Source organism: Littorina saxatilis, linkage group LG12 (genome assembly GCF_037325665.1).
Source record: "Littorina saxatilis isolate snail1 linkage group LG12, US_GU_Lsax_2.0, whole genome shotgun sequence".
Taxonomy (NCBI): Eukaryota; Metazoa; Mollusca; class Gastropoda; order Littorinimorpha; family Littorinidae; genus Littorina; species Littorina saxatilis.
This window is the reverse complement of record NC_090256.1, coordinates 5,269,209-5,285,400: the sequence shown is the minus strand read 5'-3', so window position 1 is coordinate 5,285,400 and position 16,192 is coordinate 5,269,209. Positions and strand designations below refer to the sequence as shown.

Sequence of the window (16,192 nt, the reverse complement as noted above, 5' to 3'; positions counted from 1 at the left end):
GTCTAACTAGGCTGGCTGTGTTAGTTTGCTTTTTTTTTCTTCTATTACCCTTCGGCCTGAGCCATTCTCCAAAGTGACCATCAGATCACCATTCACAGAAGCGGAGTCACCGTAGGGACCTACACAGAAGAAAGAACATCTTTAGACAACCCACAAGTAGTCATCAAGTCTATGTCTTTAATCATCAACGTGCATTTAAATGTAAAGCAAATGTTCATCCATTTGATTTCAGCCTAACACACATCTTACAAAACGTTGTGACCATCAACATCAGAAGCAGCTTCCCTACAAAGAGCAAGGCAAATTCACAGAAACCCAAACCACAAAAGGAGCCTTTGCATTCAAACAGAACAATTTCCAGTAACAATCGCTCGGTTATTTCTGGATTTGGCAATGGCAAACAACACACATGCACTGAAATATTCCTACCATGATTTCTTGCAAAGCTTCCTGAGGCTCCACTCTGTTGCATCCTGCAGTTGAAAAAATAAGGAACAATCATTCATGTGATCAAAACAAATGTCATCACTGTATTCTAACAAACCAGACAAAACCTCATGTATACCTCCTCATTTAATAAATCAGAATAGAAGAAAGGCACCAAAACATACTTGCAGTAAAAAGAAATCTGGGTTGTACAAACATGTACAACTACAAGGCCTAGGTTCAGGATGTATACAACTCCAGTGCTTTCTGCGCTGTCACTAATTAAACTCGTGTTTTTGTTACCTTATAAATTAACCATTCTGATAATCATCGGTCCACGCTATCGCTCATGTCTCTCTGACAGGATGGATAATTACTACACTCAGAAGCGGAGCTAAAAGCCGAAATCTATCAAAACAAGAATACAGAGTTATCTCCCATATGTTTTTCGCTGATGTTTCTGTTAAAAGATGAAAGACGAATGTGATTGTAGAATGGCCGACTTCGACAGTGATCTCCGTTCTGTTCTTTACAGTTATGATAAAGACATCGTTCTAAGGTCAAAACAAGTCCAAATTTGAGACTGCTGTGGGAAGGAGACCGTGATATTGTTGCATCACTCCCAACTGGTTAAGAAAAAAAGTATTGTCCGCTCCGTAGCCATTTTGTTATGATCACGTGACAAAGTTGATTGTCACGTGACACTTTTGCCATATTTAGAGTTGTTTGCACAGTAAAAACATCTGCGAAAGATAGCTCGCTTGAAACTGTCTTACAAGTTACATAACAATTCCTTTGTAATATAAAAATTACACACCATGAAAAATCATTATCGACGATCGCGAATCTGCTTATATCAATAACACATTACGAAAAGCTCTAAATATGTTTAAAAATCGATTTCCTCTCCAGAGAAGGAAAACAAAGGCTTTCTTTCTTTCTTTATTTGGTGTTTAACTTCGTTTTCAACCACAAAGGTTATATCGCGACGAAGGAAAACAAAGGATAAATGAGACCCGAAGGGAAGTAACTCATTTTGACCCGAGTTCAGGATGATGAATTAACATGTTCCACAAAGCATTTGCAGAAAAAAAAGTAATTGATGAAGTACCCTCGCCTTAAAGATAACTTTTGATTTACATATATAAATGCGCTTTGTGTCAGCACTGTGTGTGTGTGTGTAAATAGTACCGTTGACACGTTTTTATATAGAAGCCTACTGTGGTTCTTGTGCTTAGGCTGTGTATTGGACTGTCATTGTATGCCTGCATTATTAGTTGTCAGTAATTATTACATGTGCTGATTGTTCTCTTTGCCTGCGCGCGTATAGTATGTTGGTTATGTTTGGTCATAGTATGTTTGTTTATGTTTGGTCGTTATCTTGCCTGTGCGTGTATTGTATGTTTGGTCGCTTTCTTTGCCTGTGCATGTATAGTTTGTTGGTTATGTTTGGTCGGTTTCTTTGCCTGTGCGTGTATAGTATGCTTGGTCGATGTATGCATTGTAAAGCGCTAAGAGTAGACATTTTTCTAGAATAGCGCTATAAAAGTTTGCATTATTATTATTATTATAATATATATTGCCATTCTCTATTGGCTATATGTTTATATAATCCTTGCGTTCATTGGTCTGGGAGAACTATTTTCGAGTCTATTGCATGAAATGGTCTACCAATGTAACATCTAAGATTCTCCTTCATCCACTGCTGTGTTGTGCTCTGGATAAAGTCGCATTCTGCTAATAACAGTAGCCTTTCCCTGCTAGCATTTTATGTATATAGTGTGCAGTGTTAAGCTCACATAATTTAGACAGCTAGCTTACCTGGGGTGAGATCCATCAGCATTCCCATTTGGTCTGCCCGTCGTGAACTTTCGCACATACTCTTCCTCCCTCTGGGGTGCACATGGAAAATATCAACTGTTCTGTTAATGTGGACAACAATACAACAACAGGTTATAGCAGACCTGTTTTACTCCGCGAACACTGAACTCATTTCCCTAAATGTCTGTCTGAACTTCGGAAGAAAAAGTCAAACAAATTAAAAATAAAGACAGCACAAGATACAGATCAGGTATGAAGTCAAACAAATTAAAAATAAAGACAGGACAAGATACAGATCAGGTATGAAGCAAAACAAATTACCAGAAATGAACATGGCTACGACATGTTCAAACTCACCGCATGGTTTTCTTTTTTCCGAGTTAACTCTTCTTTGGAAAGTTTCACCCTGACAGACAAATTCTTATTCTTCAACTGATAGCCATGCAGCTTTTCTATGGCAGCCTGAGCACCTCTGGTGTTATCCATCGTCACAAACCTGCAGGAACAAAAACAAACACTGTAGTTCTTTGGAAACACTGGAACCCACTGTTAAGTCCTCCCAAAATAGCACAAAATGAGGTCTTTAAAAATAGTCTTACAATGGAAATATACTTGGGGTGAGGGTGGGCTGTCTTTTTAATGGGGTTTCTACCGTATTATACTGAACATTTTCATCATCAAAGGTGTTCCATCACAGTTGTAAGAAGCTGGACTGCAGTTAATATTAAACAGGTGAAAGACACTTTGCTTTGAGCCTTTCTGATCAAACACACACAGAAATCAACAAAAAGAATCAAGCACCGCACATTTTATGCAATCTAGTCTTGATCTGTGTTCTTTGCTGCTGGTGCAAGGTTTTGAAGCAAGACATCAACACATTCATGCAGAATGATATGAGCCAAATCAACCAGCAGTTGCTTAATCTAACAGAAATAAACAAGTCTTACCCTATCTTTGATCCAAATTTTGCAGCGTTGTCTGCAGATTGCTCAGGAATCGATACCTTTGCCACCTTCCCCTCTTGTATGAAGATATGCTTCAAAGCAGTCTGCAAAACAGGATTGGCATGAACAGATGTCTTACTTCAGAAGTGCTGTTGAAAACAAAATGCATGACTGGACTACACTGGTTATATGCTTAAAGGGATATAATGGACACAAAAAATGTCTCCAATACCCTTTCGAGCTGCGATAGTTTGGTTTGGGGTTGTAATTATGTCACCACACACCAGGAATACCTTAAAGATAAGCGTTGGAGCGCTCAGATACTCAAATGTGAAATTGTTGTGTTCGGGTGTTGTTCCTGAACTTTCATTTCTCTGTGCCGCCTTCTTCTACCGCTAAAGCTTTGATTGATTTCTGTCCAACTTTTCCCCCCTAAAAGGTGTCCACATTTCACGCTTTTGCAAGAAGTACACTTTTAAGGTCCAATTCACCAGTAAACTTTCCACACAAAAAAATCCTGAGGTAGTTTCATTTTAAAATGCAAAGTAGCCAGAAGAACAACAAAAAAGTCTGAAAAGGGCACACTGCAAACATTCCCAGATTAAAATTTAACAAGAAGAGCAAACGCTCGATCGAGTCACTTTCGCAGTTCTGAATATTATATGAGGCATCAGATGGACAGGAAGAAATTGCTATTCACAACACAATGAGTCACGTTCACATAAAATTTGAGCCCGGTCACTTTTATAGTTTCCGAGAAAAGCCCAACGTTAAGTTGTGTGTTGCCGAACAGAAAAGGCTAGTTATCTCCCTTGTTTTTCTGATAACGTTCGTAAAAGGCTACAGATGTAAATACTTTGATGTAAAGAATAATCCTACAAAGTTTCAATCACATCCGATGAACTTTGTCAAAGATATAAAATGTCTAATTTTTCCTTTGACGCTGACCTGTGACCTTGAAAAAGGTCAAAGGTCAACGAAACCATCGTTAAAGTGTAGAGGTCATTGGAGGTCACGACTAAACAAAATATGAGCCCGATCGCTTTGATAGTTTCCGAGAAAAGTCCAACGTTAAGGTGGTGTCTACGGACGGCCGGCCGGACAGACTAACACTGACCGATTACATAGAGTCACTTTTTCTCAAGTGACTCAAAAATCAAGATTGATTCATGTAACTTGTAAGGAACCTTTGAATGATGTGCATGTTTTTCTTCATTGAATTTTATTACGAGTTTCACTCATCAACTCATCCTACTTTTGATGTCCATAAACCTTTTTTGGTTTGTTTTTGAGTCTAGTGTGATGGGACACTTGGCTGATGCCAAAGGTGTCCTTTTTTTGCAAGTACATGCACAACAGTATTTTTCTTCCACTGTCATCTATGAACGAGAAGCTAGAGTAAAAAACAATATTGTCAAATTCAGCTTGTGCACTTTTGAAATTCTCACCTCATCAACTTCAAGAGGGATATTACTGACATACAAAGTAACTGGTTTGTATCCGCCATCTGTTCCATTTCTGCAGAAAATAAAAAAACATTGACATTAACATTGTAACAATGACAAGTACCTGCTGTAAAAATATTCAAAGACGCCCTGAACAATTAATCATAAAGAAACATAATATATATGACCGATATAACTTTAACTCATTCGCTGCGCGTCTAAATTTCCCCTGTGTTCCCTGCCAACGCGCGATTTAGAGCCATTTTGAAAAAATTATTAAAAATCAACAACACAAGATAACCTTACATACCTTATGTTTTTGCAAAGTTTGGAACTTACTCTTTTAGAAAATATATGAAACATTTGAAAGTACATATCTTTTGTTGTCTTCATATCCAGGCAAAATATCCAATTTGAAGCAAAACAAAAAAACTTTCTACGTCATGGGTTCATCATACACAATGTCATGATCGACACTTGCATTGCCCGAATCATCACCCAAATGATCGTCCATTGGCACAAAATCGTCACCAGAATCTAAAATATCATCTCCACTATCATCATCACTGAGGTCAAGATCAGAACCGTACTGAATAACACGTTCTAGCACTCTTTTCAAGTTACTACGTCTCAGCAGAACGATCCGCCATCTTGGAAAAGTCAAAACACGTGGGTCGCACACCGTCAACAAAATTTTTATTAATCCCAACAATTTAAGGGAAGGAACTGTTTACAGTGAATGGTACCACTGTAGACAGATAGAAGTTCATTGCAGGGGTTGTTTCCCTTGGTCAGCAGGACCGTTTACACCGTTAAAAATTCGTGATATCCGTCGGAACTCAAGTACCGGCACGCAGCCAACGCTAAACACAGGTGTCGGAATTCCAGTTCCGACACGCAGCGAATGAGTTAAAGAAAAGTCTCAAATCTAAGCATAATGCTTTAACAAGTCGCGTAAGGCGAAAATACAATATTTAGTCAAGTAGCTGTCGAACTCACAGAATGAAACTGAACGCAATGCAACGCAGCAAGACCGTAGCATCGTCAGTCCACCGCGCACGGCAAACGCAGTGAAATTGACAAGAAGAGCGAGGTAGTACTTGCGCTGAGAAGGATAGCACGCTTTTCTGTACCTCTCTTCGTTTTAACTTTCTGAGCGTGTTTTTAATCCAAACATATCATATGTATATGTTTTTGGAATCAGGAACCGACAAGGAATAAGATGAAAGTGTTTTTAAATTGATTTCGAAAAAAAAAATTTGATAATAATTTTTATATATTTAATTTTCAGAGCTTGTTTTTAATCCGAATATAACATATTTATATGTTTTTGGAATCAGCAAATGATGGAGAATAAGATAAACGTAAATTTGGATCGTTTTATAAATTTTTATTTTTTTTTACAATTTTCAGATTTTTAATGACCAAAGTCATTTATTAATTTTTAAGCCACCAAGCTGAAATGCAATACCGAAGTCCGGGCTTCGTCGAAGATTACTTGACCAAAATTTCAACCAATTTGGTTGAAAAATGAGGGCGTGACAGTGCCGCCTCAACTTTCACGAAAAGCCGGATATGACGTCATCAAAGACATTTATAAACAAGAAGAGCAAACGCTCGATCGAGTCACTTTCGCAGTTCTGAATATTATATGAGGCATCAGATGGACAGGTATTCACAACACAATGAGTCACGTTCACATAAAATTTGAGCCCGGTCACTTTTATAGTTTCCGAGAAAAGCCCAACGTTAAGTTGTGTGTTGCCGAACAGAAAAGGCTAGTTATCTCCCTTGTTTTTCTGATAACGTTCGTAAAAGGCTACAGATGTAAATACTTTGATGTAAAGAATAATCCTACAAAGTTTCAATCACATCCGATGAACTTTGTCAAAGATATAAAATGTCTAATTTTTCCTTTGACGCTGACCTGTGACCTTGAAAAAGGTCAAAGGTCAACGAAACCATCGTTAAAGTGTAGAGGTCACGACTAAACAAAATATGAGCCCGATCGCTTTGATAGTTTCCGAGAAAAGTCCAACGTTAAGGTGGTGTCTACGGACGGCCGGCCGGACAGACTAACACTGACCGATTACATGTATAGAGTCACTTTTTCTCAAGTGACTCAAAACAAGAAGGGCAAAGCCCATACGACTCACATGCTTGACCTAAACCTAGCAATGACATCATACACTAAGAACTGCTTTACACATTTTTCCTACCAAAATGCATGTGACCTTGACCCAAGGTCAAGGTCATCCAAGGTCATGCAACACACAGCTGTTAATTCAAGACATAGGAAGTACAATGGTGCTTATTGGCTCTTTCTACCATGAGATATGGTCACTTTTAGTGGTTCACTACCTTATTTTGGTCACATTTCATAAGGGTCAAAGTGACCTTGACCTTGATCATATGTGACCAAATGTGTCTCATGATGAAAGCATAACATGTGCCCCACATAATGTTTAAGTTTGAAACAGTTATCTTCCATAGTTCAGGGTCAAGGTCACTTGAAAATATGTATACAATCCAACTTTGAAGAGCTCCTGTGACCTTGACCTTGAAGCAAGGTAAACCAAACTGGTATCAAAAGATGGGGCTTACTTTGCCCTATATATCATATGTAGGTGAGGTATTCAATCTCAAAAACTTCAGAGAAAATGTGAAAAATGTGAAAAATAGCTGTTTTTTAGACAACATTTATGGCCCCTGCGACCTTGACCTTGAAGCAAGGTCAAGATGCTATGTATGTTTTTTGGGGCCTTGTCATCATACACCATCTTGCCAAATTTGGTACTGATAGACTGAATAGTGTCCAAGAAATATCCAACGTTAAAGTTTTCCGGACGGACGTCCGGACGGACGGACGACTCGGGTGAGTACATAGACTCACTTTTGCTTCGCATGTGAGTCAAAAATACACTACAGAGGCACGCGCAAAACAATATTTTCAACTTAGAAGGGCAAAGCCCATACGACTCACATGCTTGACCTCAAATAACTAAACCTAGCAATGACATCATACACTAAGAACTGCTTTACACATTTTTCCTACCAAAATACATGTGACCTTGACCCAAGGTCATCCAAGGTCATGCAACACAAAGCTGTTAATTCAAGACATAGGAAGTACAATGGTGCTTATTGGCCCTTTCTACCATGAGATATAGTCACTTTTAGTGGTTCACTACCTTATTTTGGTCACATTTCATAAGGGTCAAAGTGACCTTGACCTTGATCATATGTGACCAAATGTGTCTCATGATGAAAGCATAACATGTGCCCCACATAATTTTTAAGTTTGAAACAGTTATCTTCCATAGTTCAGGGTCAAGGTCACTTCAAAATATGTATACAATCCAACTTTGAAGAGCTCCTGTGACCTTGACCTTGAAGCAAGGTAAACCAAACTGGTATCAAAAGATGGGGCTTACTTTGCCCTATATATCATATATAGGTGAGGTATTCAATCTCAAAAACTTCAGAGAAAATGGGGAAATTGTGAAAAATAGCTGTTTTTTAGACAACATTTATGGCCCCTGCGACCTTGACCTTGAAGCAAGGTCAAGATGCTATGTATGTTTTTTGGGCCCTTGTCATCATACACCATCTTGCCAAATTTGGTACTGATAGACTGAATAGTATCCAAGAAATATCCAACGTTAAAGTTTTCCGGCCGGCCGGACGGACGGACGACTCGGGTGAGTACATAGACTCACTTTTGCTTCGCATGTGAGTCAAAAATGAAAAAAACGTTCGGGGATTTCATACCCAGGAACTCTCATGTCAAATTTCATAAAGATCGGTCCAGTAGTTTAGTCTGAATCGCTCTACACACACACACACACACACACACACACACACAGACACACACGCACATACACCATGACCCTCGTTTCGATTCCCCCTCGATGTTAAAATATTTAGTCAAAACTTGACTAAATATAAAACATGAAAAGCAACTGTGGATAGGTCCTGGGAATGTACAGTCAACAAATCTGGTGATTCCTTCATTTCAATAACATTAACCCCTTGACTGCCGCGATTTTTTTCATTTGCTGCATTCTATATGCCAGGGACGAAAGTCATAACACAGTATACTGTTACTAAAAGTGCTATAATTTTTTAATTTTTTGAATTAGAGATGTCAAATTTTACACAAATGTTCATCAGATATGTAACTTTTAGGAAATAAAATCAAATAAAATAAACACATCACTAAAAGTGTGATTCTGCTTGAAAGCGTGTGCATTGTGTAAAAAAAAAAAAAAAAAAATTTTTTTTTAAATTAAAATTTTTTTTAAAAATAAAATGGGAGGTTTACATTAGCTGTTTACTCACCAAGTCACTGCCAGAACACAAACTTTGTGTGGAAGCACTCGGACAGACACAAGCCTGGTATAAAATCCCCATCACTGGATGGCAGTGATGCACCTTCCACATTTCACTACCACCGAGGTCCGCCATCTTTGATCTTTGTTTTGGTATTTCCGAGAAATCTAGTTCAATTCGCGGAAATATCAACTGAAACCAGATTATTAAAGGTTTGCAACTCCTCCCCAACTGTTCTTCCAACACTGGGAGCACTTGCCTCCCTTTAACCGTGTCTGTGCTTCTCATACACCAACGACGCGCTGAGCACGAATGTGACTCGTAGCTGGGCGTCTGGGATATCAAGTGTACCTACGAGTGACACTCGTAGCAGGCAGTCAAGGGGTTAACACTGTTTGGGCCTTCCAATGACTTCCAATATATCATCATTAGCAATGGTTCAGGTACCATTAACTATAGCTAAAGAACACAAAACATCCCTGCAGTTCATGGTTAAGTTAAAATCAAGGTACCTTGACGCATCACTTTGGTCACGGTGCTGTAGATCCTGGCCAACACCCTCTCTATACGAGTTGATTCTTCGATCTTGAAAATCTTCTGCCATTGGATCCCACGCGTCTAGGACCTTCTCCATTTTAATTTGTTATCTGTAAAAAAAAAGAAGACAAAAACAGAATTAGGAATACAGCAATCAAAATCATCATTAACCACGCTGCTTGGACAGATCAAATCAGCATCTAGAATTAATAACATGTCCTTCTGTAAAAACCCCAGACACAGAGTGCAAATTGTTTTCAACTGACAAAGAATGCACAATGTGGTTTTCCTGAAAAACTTTTCATTTCATTTTCTTCTTCTTTATTCCCATTTTCAAAGTGGTTTATAAAAGATTGAAGATAGCCATAACAAAGTTCATGAGTCACGTATCCATCACTGAATTCCGTCCGCCAACCAAGCAGCGTAAATCACCAGTCCCGAGGCTAGAAGCAGCATTTACCAACAAAATGCAGTGCATAAATCATTCAGTTAAAAGCACAGTCTGCCTCTCGTAAACAATCACAGATACTGTCAGGCTTTTACACACTGTACAAACACTCTGTCATTTAAACACTCACCGCTTTTGAACACCCTAGGTGACTTCCATAAAGACTAAAAGAGCGAGCAATTTTCAAAGAATTTATTTTTGCGTGGTTTATCTTACCCCTGAGCCATCGCGAAACCGTGTGATCCAGTTTTCTTTTTTCACAATGTAGTCGTCAGTTTGTGATTTCAATGCGACTCGCTGTAAGTTTATTTGTCATAGCACACTATTGTGTACCTCTGAATCTAAACGCAACAAACAGCTGCGATTCACACGAAATAGAGCGGTTGCAGTTGACTGTTCAGAGGAACGGGCGCCTGGCACGTTGTCTGCTACGAAAGACGGTTTGTGCGACACGTTTCCGGGCTTTTCTTTTTTCAAAACTTCGAATTGTACTGATCTTGTCTTGATGAAAAAAGAATTCTTTTATGATTTAAGAATTTTTGTGTAACAAGCTGTCAATTTATTATCCAAATTTTAAAAGTTAGTTCTGCCGCCAAAACGAGATGCATTTTTGGGCTTTTGGAGGGACAATTGCGATTTTCATGTTGTTCTTGTCATACTCGGAAACGTGTAACTACAATCTGGCACACATTTGCTTAAAGCTGTGGTCTATTGATGACTTTCTGGGGCTTTGAGTTTTAAAAAATAGGGCTGAGAATCATGTGCATAATTCTGTACAGCGAACGCGGCCTGAAACCCCACCTATACTGCGTGTTGTAATTAAATAGAGATATCGCAGCCATCACATTTCGCGAATGTCGCTTTTGCATGGCGGTGTAAACATGTCAATCAATCAATGAGGCTTATATCGCGCATATTCCGTGGGTACAGTTCTAGGCGCTCTGCAGTGATGCCGTGTGAGATGAAATTTTATACGGCCAGTAATTGCAGCCATTTCGGTGCATATTTACCTTTCACGGCCTATTATTCCAAGTCACACGGGTATAGGTAGACAATTATTAACTGTGCCTAAGCAATTTTTCCCAGGAAAGACCCTTTTGTCAATCGAGGGATCTTTAACGTGCACACCCAATGTAGTGTACACGGGGGGGAGTTCGGACACCGAAGAGAGTCTGCACACAAATTTGACTCTGAAATAAATTTCCGCCGAACCTGGGATCGAACTCACGCTGACAGCGGCCAACTGAATACAAATCCAGATCGCTACCAACTGAGCTATATCCCCGCCCCATGCTACGATTCCGTGAAACATGTTTGCAAAATGAAGGCAAATCTGAACGGAAAATTTTTACAACGCATGCATGGTCATTCAAACCATAGACCAAATAGCCTGGACCGCCAACTCGTCACGTGGCCCTTCGAGGTTACGACTCTCGACTTTCAGGGGCGCGTCACGTCCGGTTTGAAAGGCCAGCGATTCGAAGACAGTGAAAAGAAAGCACGCTCCAGTTATTTGTGACAATGGGAGGTGACAATGAACTGGATTTTCCAAAACTCCGAACTAAACTTAACAAACCTCATCGAAAAACATGTTTCATGCATATGCACTTTTGAGTTTATTTTAGCATTTTCAGAACTTACCTCGGCAACTTCGTCCATGTTTACAATCGACACCGGATATGACGTCCCCCTGATTTCTGAAAGGCCATGTAAGCGTAGGTTCCTAAATGCGAGAGGCGCTACCTCGTAATAGAGAGAAAGAGCGGAGAGAGAGCTAGTTGGCAGTCCAGGATAAATGGTCTATGTTCAAGCGTAGAATGATGTAACAGTAACATCGTCAATTTTTCCTCTATGTCAACACTGGTGACACTAGCGATTAAGACATCGGCCGCGACGTACACCTAAAGGTCTTGAGTTGAATCTCTGCCCAGTTGGGGTTTTTTTTGTGCTCGATCCCTCTTGACAAGTATGCTCAGCCCTGAGAGAGCAAACCAAATGTTAGTATTTTGTTACCAATACCAGTACCACAGCAAAATTCAAGTGTTGAATGAAGCTCTCAAGGTCATACACGCTGTCTAGGTGGGGTTTTAGGCCGTGTTCGCTGTACAGAATTCTGTAGGTCTACATGATTCTCAGTCCTATCTTTTCAAACTCGTAGCCCCGGATAGTCATAAATAGACCACAGCTTTCAGTGGCGGCAAAGGAAAGCGTGAGACATGTTATGTTATAGTGCATTGGTCGAGTTAACTTCTTCTTCTTCTGCGTTCGTGGGCTGAAACTCCCATGTACACTCGTGTTTTTTGCACGAGTGGAATTTTACGTGTATGGCCGTTTTTTACCCCGCCATTTAGGCAGCCATACGCCGTTTTCGGAGGAAGCATGCTGGGTATTTTCGTGTTTCTATAACCCACCGAACTCTGACATGGATTACAGGATCTTTTTCGTGCGCACTTGGTCTTGTGCTTGCGTGTACACACGGGGGTGTTCGGACACCGAGGAGAGTCTGCATACAAAGTTGACTCTGAGAAATAAATCTCTCGCCGGAACGTGGGGGCCAACTGGATACAAATCCAGCGCACTACCGACTGAGCTACATCCCCGCGTTAACAATCCGCATTAGGTAATATTCAACTTTACACATTTTTCATAATGCACTATAAAGCGAATGCGTGTACGCAGTAGCATCGAAAGCGACGTGCTACATCTGTACTGGCACGCAATGCACCGGAAGGCAGTTACTAGTTAGTGCCAGATACCCATCTTCGAAGACTTTAGTCAATCGAGACGTTGGCATGGAAGTTCTTAAATTACCCCTCTTATGTCTTGACTTCGTTTTGCAGTATATGGGCCTAAACCTTGTTTAAAATGCTGAATGCTGAACAAATGTTGACAGAAACTTACGAGCAGAGTCTGACTGTCAGTGTCTGTTCCACCTTCTTCTGATTCCGAACATGCAGGCCACCGGAAAGGAGCGGGAGATGAGAAAAGTCTTTTTATATAAATCTATACTAATATTTTTTTCTAAGCGTCTCGTAAAATCACATAAAAAAAAACCTTGCAATTATATCTTTTTCGTTTATATTTAAACTGACAATCCAAAAATGATTTCAAATCCTTTGTTCCTATTTACTTCAACCAATAACTAAAAGCTTTAAAAGAAAAGTGAAATTATTTGTATATATTTTGGTTAAATAGAAAATAGATTCTTCATTTGCATAGTTAATCGTCCCTTGTTTCTCAGGCTCACTCGTCAGTGACCAAAAAATGCGTGCTGGTATCCAGGTTTATTGCCTATTTTAATTAAAAATATGGTTGCAATGCATTTATAGATATGTAGAAGCAAAGAACTTGTCACAAACCAGATAATTAAAGGTGTGTCACGTGATATGATATCATCGCCATTTTGTGTTGTTGGCAGACAGCTTCCGCCGAAGACCTATTATCGTCTGTTACTGGAAGTGGAAGTGAAGAATCGCATAGATTCTTACCAGACCTAAAGCGGTTCGCAGTGCATCAAAACGTTGTGACTCCCGTAAGAACAAGCGTTACATGACGGGTTTGGTCATACTATGTGTTAGCTTTGTTTTTGTGTTTGATCTGTACACTACGATAATGTTTGTGGCTTGTCGTGGATAGCCTCTGAGGCAGCAGCCTGTGCGTTCTTTTCATTATGTACTCTAACAACTTTCTGTAATCGGGGACCAACTCATCACGTATTATGTATTTTTTAGTCAACAGCTCTAAGCGCTCATTACTTACTGAAACAACAGATTTGCTGGAACTAGTGGAAGAAGAATTTGGAAATTATTTTATTGATTCTAATTCCGTAAATCTAATTTTATTTTATTATTTTTATCACTTGCAGCTTGTGACCTTATACCAGTTACATTAGCGACAATGATGCTGACACAATGACAGTTTGTGTGAGCAATGCTGTTGGCTGCAGGTTGTAAGTGCTAAAAAAGGTACTGCAGGTGACTCAGATTTGTTTAACTTTAGCCTATGCCATTATATATATATCATTATATGATTTTAAAACATAGCATACTTAGGCCTGACTGAGTCTATATTTTGATTAATTTCATTTTCATTAACCCCCCTCCCCCCTTGCTATCGTTATTATTCGCACCTCTTCTTTTACTTTGTGGTAGAAAAATAGCTCAGTCGGTAGAGTCCCCGATTGACGGTGCGTTAGTCTTTACTTTTGTGGTCCCGGGTTCAACTCGCTTCGAAGGCAAATTTTTTTTTTCTGAACTTGTAATTCTTGTATTTTATTCATTTGCTTCATTCCAAACGGTTTTCAGCTTTTTCTTGTTTTCTTAACTCTATATATAACTTTATAAGTAGACTTCCACTATATATATATATATATACTGAACGGCAAAAGTTAGGGACCGCCATTGAAAAATCCAGCTGACTTCATCTGTGCCAAACTCCTTGTTCCTAAGTTTATAAAACCAAATGGCTGTCAGGCCGTACACACCAGTGGGTGAGCAATGCTGTGTTAGCAGGAAACTTGCTCTGGATCCACGGAGGCCTGGCTAGGGCACGAGACAGAAACTGAAAGAAGTGGACCATTTTTACGCTGGCGCGTGGGCAAGCCTGGGCGGAAAAGATGAAAAATTCGTTATGCACGTGCAGCGAGGATGTGTTGAGAGTGAACTGTTGTCACCAGTTAGGGTTTATAGCCCCGCGATTTTCCGCTAGCCACCATCTTCTCACTATGCCTCCCAGACGAAAGGTGACCACCTTCAACAAAGCCCGGGCCATCGCATGGCTGCAAGACAGCGTAAGCAAGCGAGAAGTGGGCAGACGACTTGGAGTGTCCCATTCTGTCGTGGTCAGGCTGCATCAGAAGTTCCAGGCCACCAACAGCGTTCTGGAGAGGCCCAGGTCAGGACGGCCTAAGAAGACAACACAGCGTGAAGATCGCTTCATCAGAAGACAAGCTCTGCAGCAGCGAGGCACCACTGCAAACATCATCAGGGGCCAGCTGAGGGTGGCAACAAACACCAACGTCAGCACGAAAACCATCCGCAAACGTCTGCACGAAGTTGGCCTGCAATCACGTCGTCCAGCTGTACGACCACGACTGACAGCAGTTCATTGCCAGGCTCGTTTGGCGTTCTGTGACAACCATGCCAGGTGGACACGCCAGCAATGGGCCGATGTGCTGTTCAGCGATGAGTCCCGCTTTAATCTGCACCATCATGACGGTCGGGTTCGTGTGTGGAGGCGTCAGGGTGAGCGGTACAACAACGATCTGGTGCAGGAGAGGGTGGCCTTCGGCGAGGGCTCCATCATGGTGTGGGGGGGCCTTCAGTTTTCGACACAGAACCCCCCTCTACCACATTGTTGGCAACCTGACGGGCCAGCGCTACAGAGATGAGATTGTCGCCCCTTTGGTTCTACCCGCTCTACACCAGATTGGTGTGCAGGCTGTGTTCCAGGACGATAACGCGACACCTCACAGACCGAGGCTGGTCAACAACTTCATCCAGCAGGCTGGTGTCACCAGGATGAACTGGCCGGCCTCCAGCCCTGATTTCAACCCCATTGAGCACCTGTGGGATGAGCTGGACAGGCGAGTGAGGAACAACCACCCACCCCCAAGGAACCTGCAGCAACTGCTTCAGTTCCTGCAAATCGAATGGCAGGCCATTCCTCAGGCCTTCTGTAGGAAGCTGGTAAACTCGATGCGGAACAGGACTGCAGAAGGCATCGCAAAACGCGGCGGACACACCCATTACTGAACTGTTCAGAACTTGCAAATTTTTGTTTTCGACCCCCATGTTGTTTCAGAGCTTGTTGACACGTAATGCGTGAATGAAATGTCACCATATTTTGGAAAAGGATCGCAGAGATAATGAATTAAACATGTTACAAATTTGATTCAATTTTGTTTGGTGGTTTGGAAGCTGTGTTTGTTTGCGTAAGTGGTCCCTAACTTTTTCCTATGAGTATATTTATATATTTGGGGTCCAAAGATTTGAAATCACGATAAATCCGATTCGCGAAACATTGGGTTAAAAAAAGATAGAAGGAAAAAAAAAGTTTCTTTTAGTCGTTAGAATGTATTGGTTTTGACATGTGAACACGAATTTGATTTTGATGAATACCGACAAGAGTTTTTCTTGGTGTTGTTCGAGAAAGACCAAAAAAAAACTACTCTCACCTCTGCTGTTGCAAAAAAAACTCATTCTTACGCTCTGCAATTGACAACCCCAATCCAAAAACAA

The 16,192-nt window shown here is 40.6% G+C and overlaps 2 protein-coding genes across 6 annotated transcripts in view; one reads left to right on the top strand and one right to left on the bottom strand.

Moving 5' to 3' along the window:
- The window catches only part of LOC138981122 (RING finger protein 17-like), a 43,056-nt gene extending 30,122 nt beyond the window's left edge, over positions 1 to 12,934 (bottom strand). For 2 of the 3 annotated variants that reach the window (XR_011460565.1, XM_070353961.1), the window contains exons 1-8: positions 12,855 to 12,934; positions 9,481 to 9,615; positions 4,640 to 4,709; positions 3,195 to 3,295; positions 2,605 to 2,743; positions 2,248 to 2,318; positions 430 to 473; positions 49 to 119 (exon numbers count right to left, since the gene is read on the bottom strand). Coding sequence is in view for 2 of the 3 variants with exons in the window: in XM_070353961.1 (XP_070210062.1) it covers positions 49 to 119; positions 430 to 473; positions 2,248 to 2,318; positions 2,605 to 2,743; positions 3,195 to 3,295; positions 4,640 to 4,709; positions 9,481 to 9,602 (618 nt within the window). In the remaining variant the exon portion in view is untranslated. Of the gene's footprint in view, positions 1 to 48; positions 120 to 429; positions 474 to 2,247; positions 2,319 to 2,604; positions 2,744 to 3,194; positions 3,296 to 4,639; positions 4,710 to 9,480; positions 9,711 to 12,854 lie in introns of those variants that run through there. The other variant, XM_070353962.1, reaches the window with a different exon arrangement.
- Positions 12,935 to 13,355: 421 nt separating this feature from the next.
- Positions 13,356 to 16,192, top strand: part of LOC138981118 (coiled-coil domain-containing protein 186-like) — a 37,633-nt gene continuing 34,796 nt past the window's right edge. For 2 of the 3 annotated variants that reach the window (XM_070353957.1, XM_070353954.1), the window contains exon 1: positions 13,356 to 13,485. The gene's annotated coding sequence lies outside the window, so the exon portion shown is untranslated. Of the gene's footprint in view, positions 13,486 to 13,818; positions 13,919 to 16,192 lie in introns of all 3 variants that reach the window. The other variant, XM_070353956.1, reaches the window with a different exon arrangement.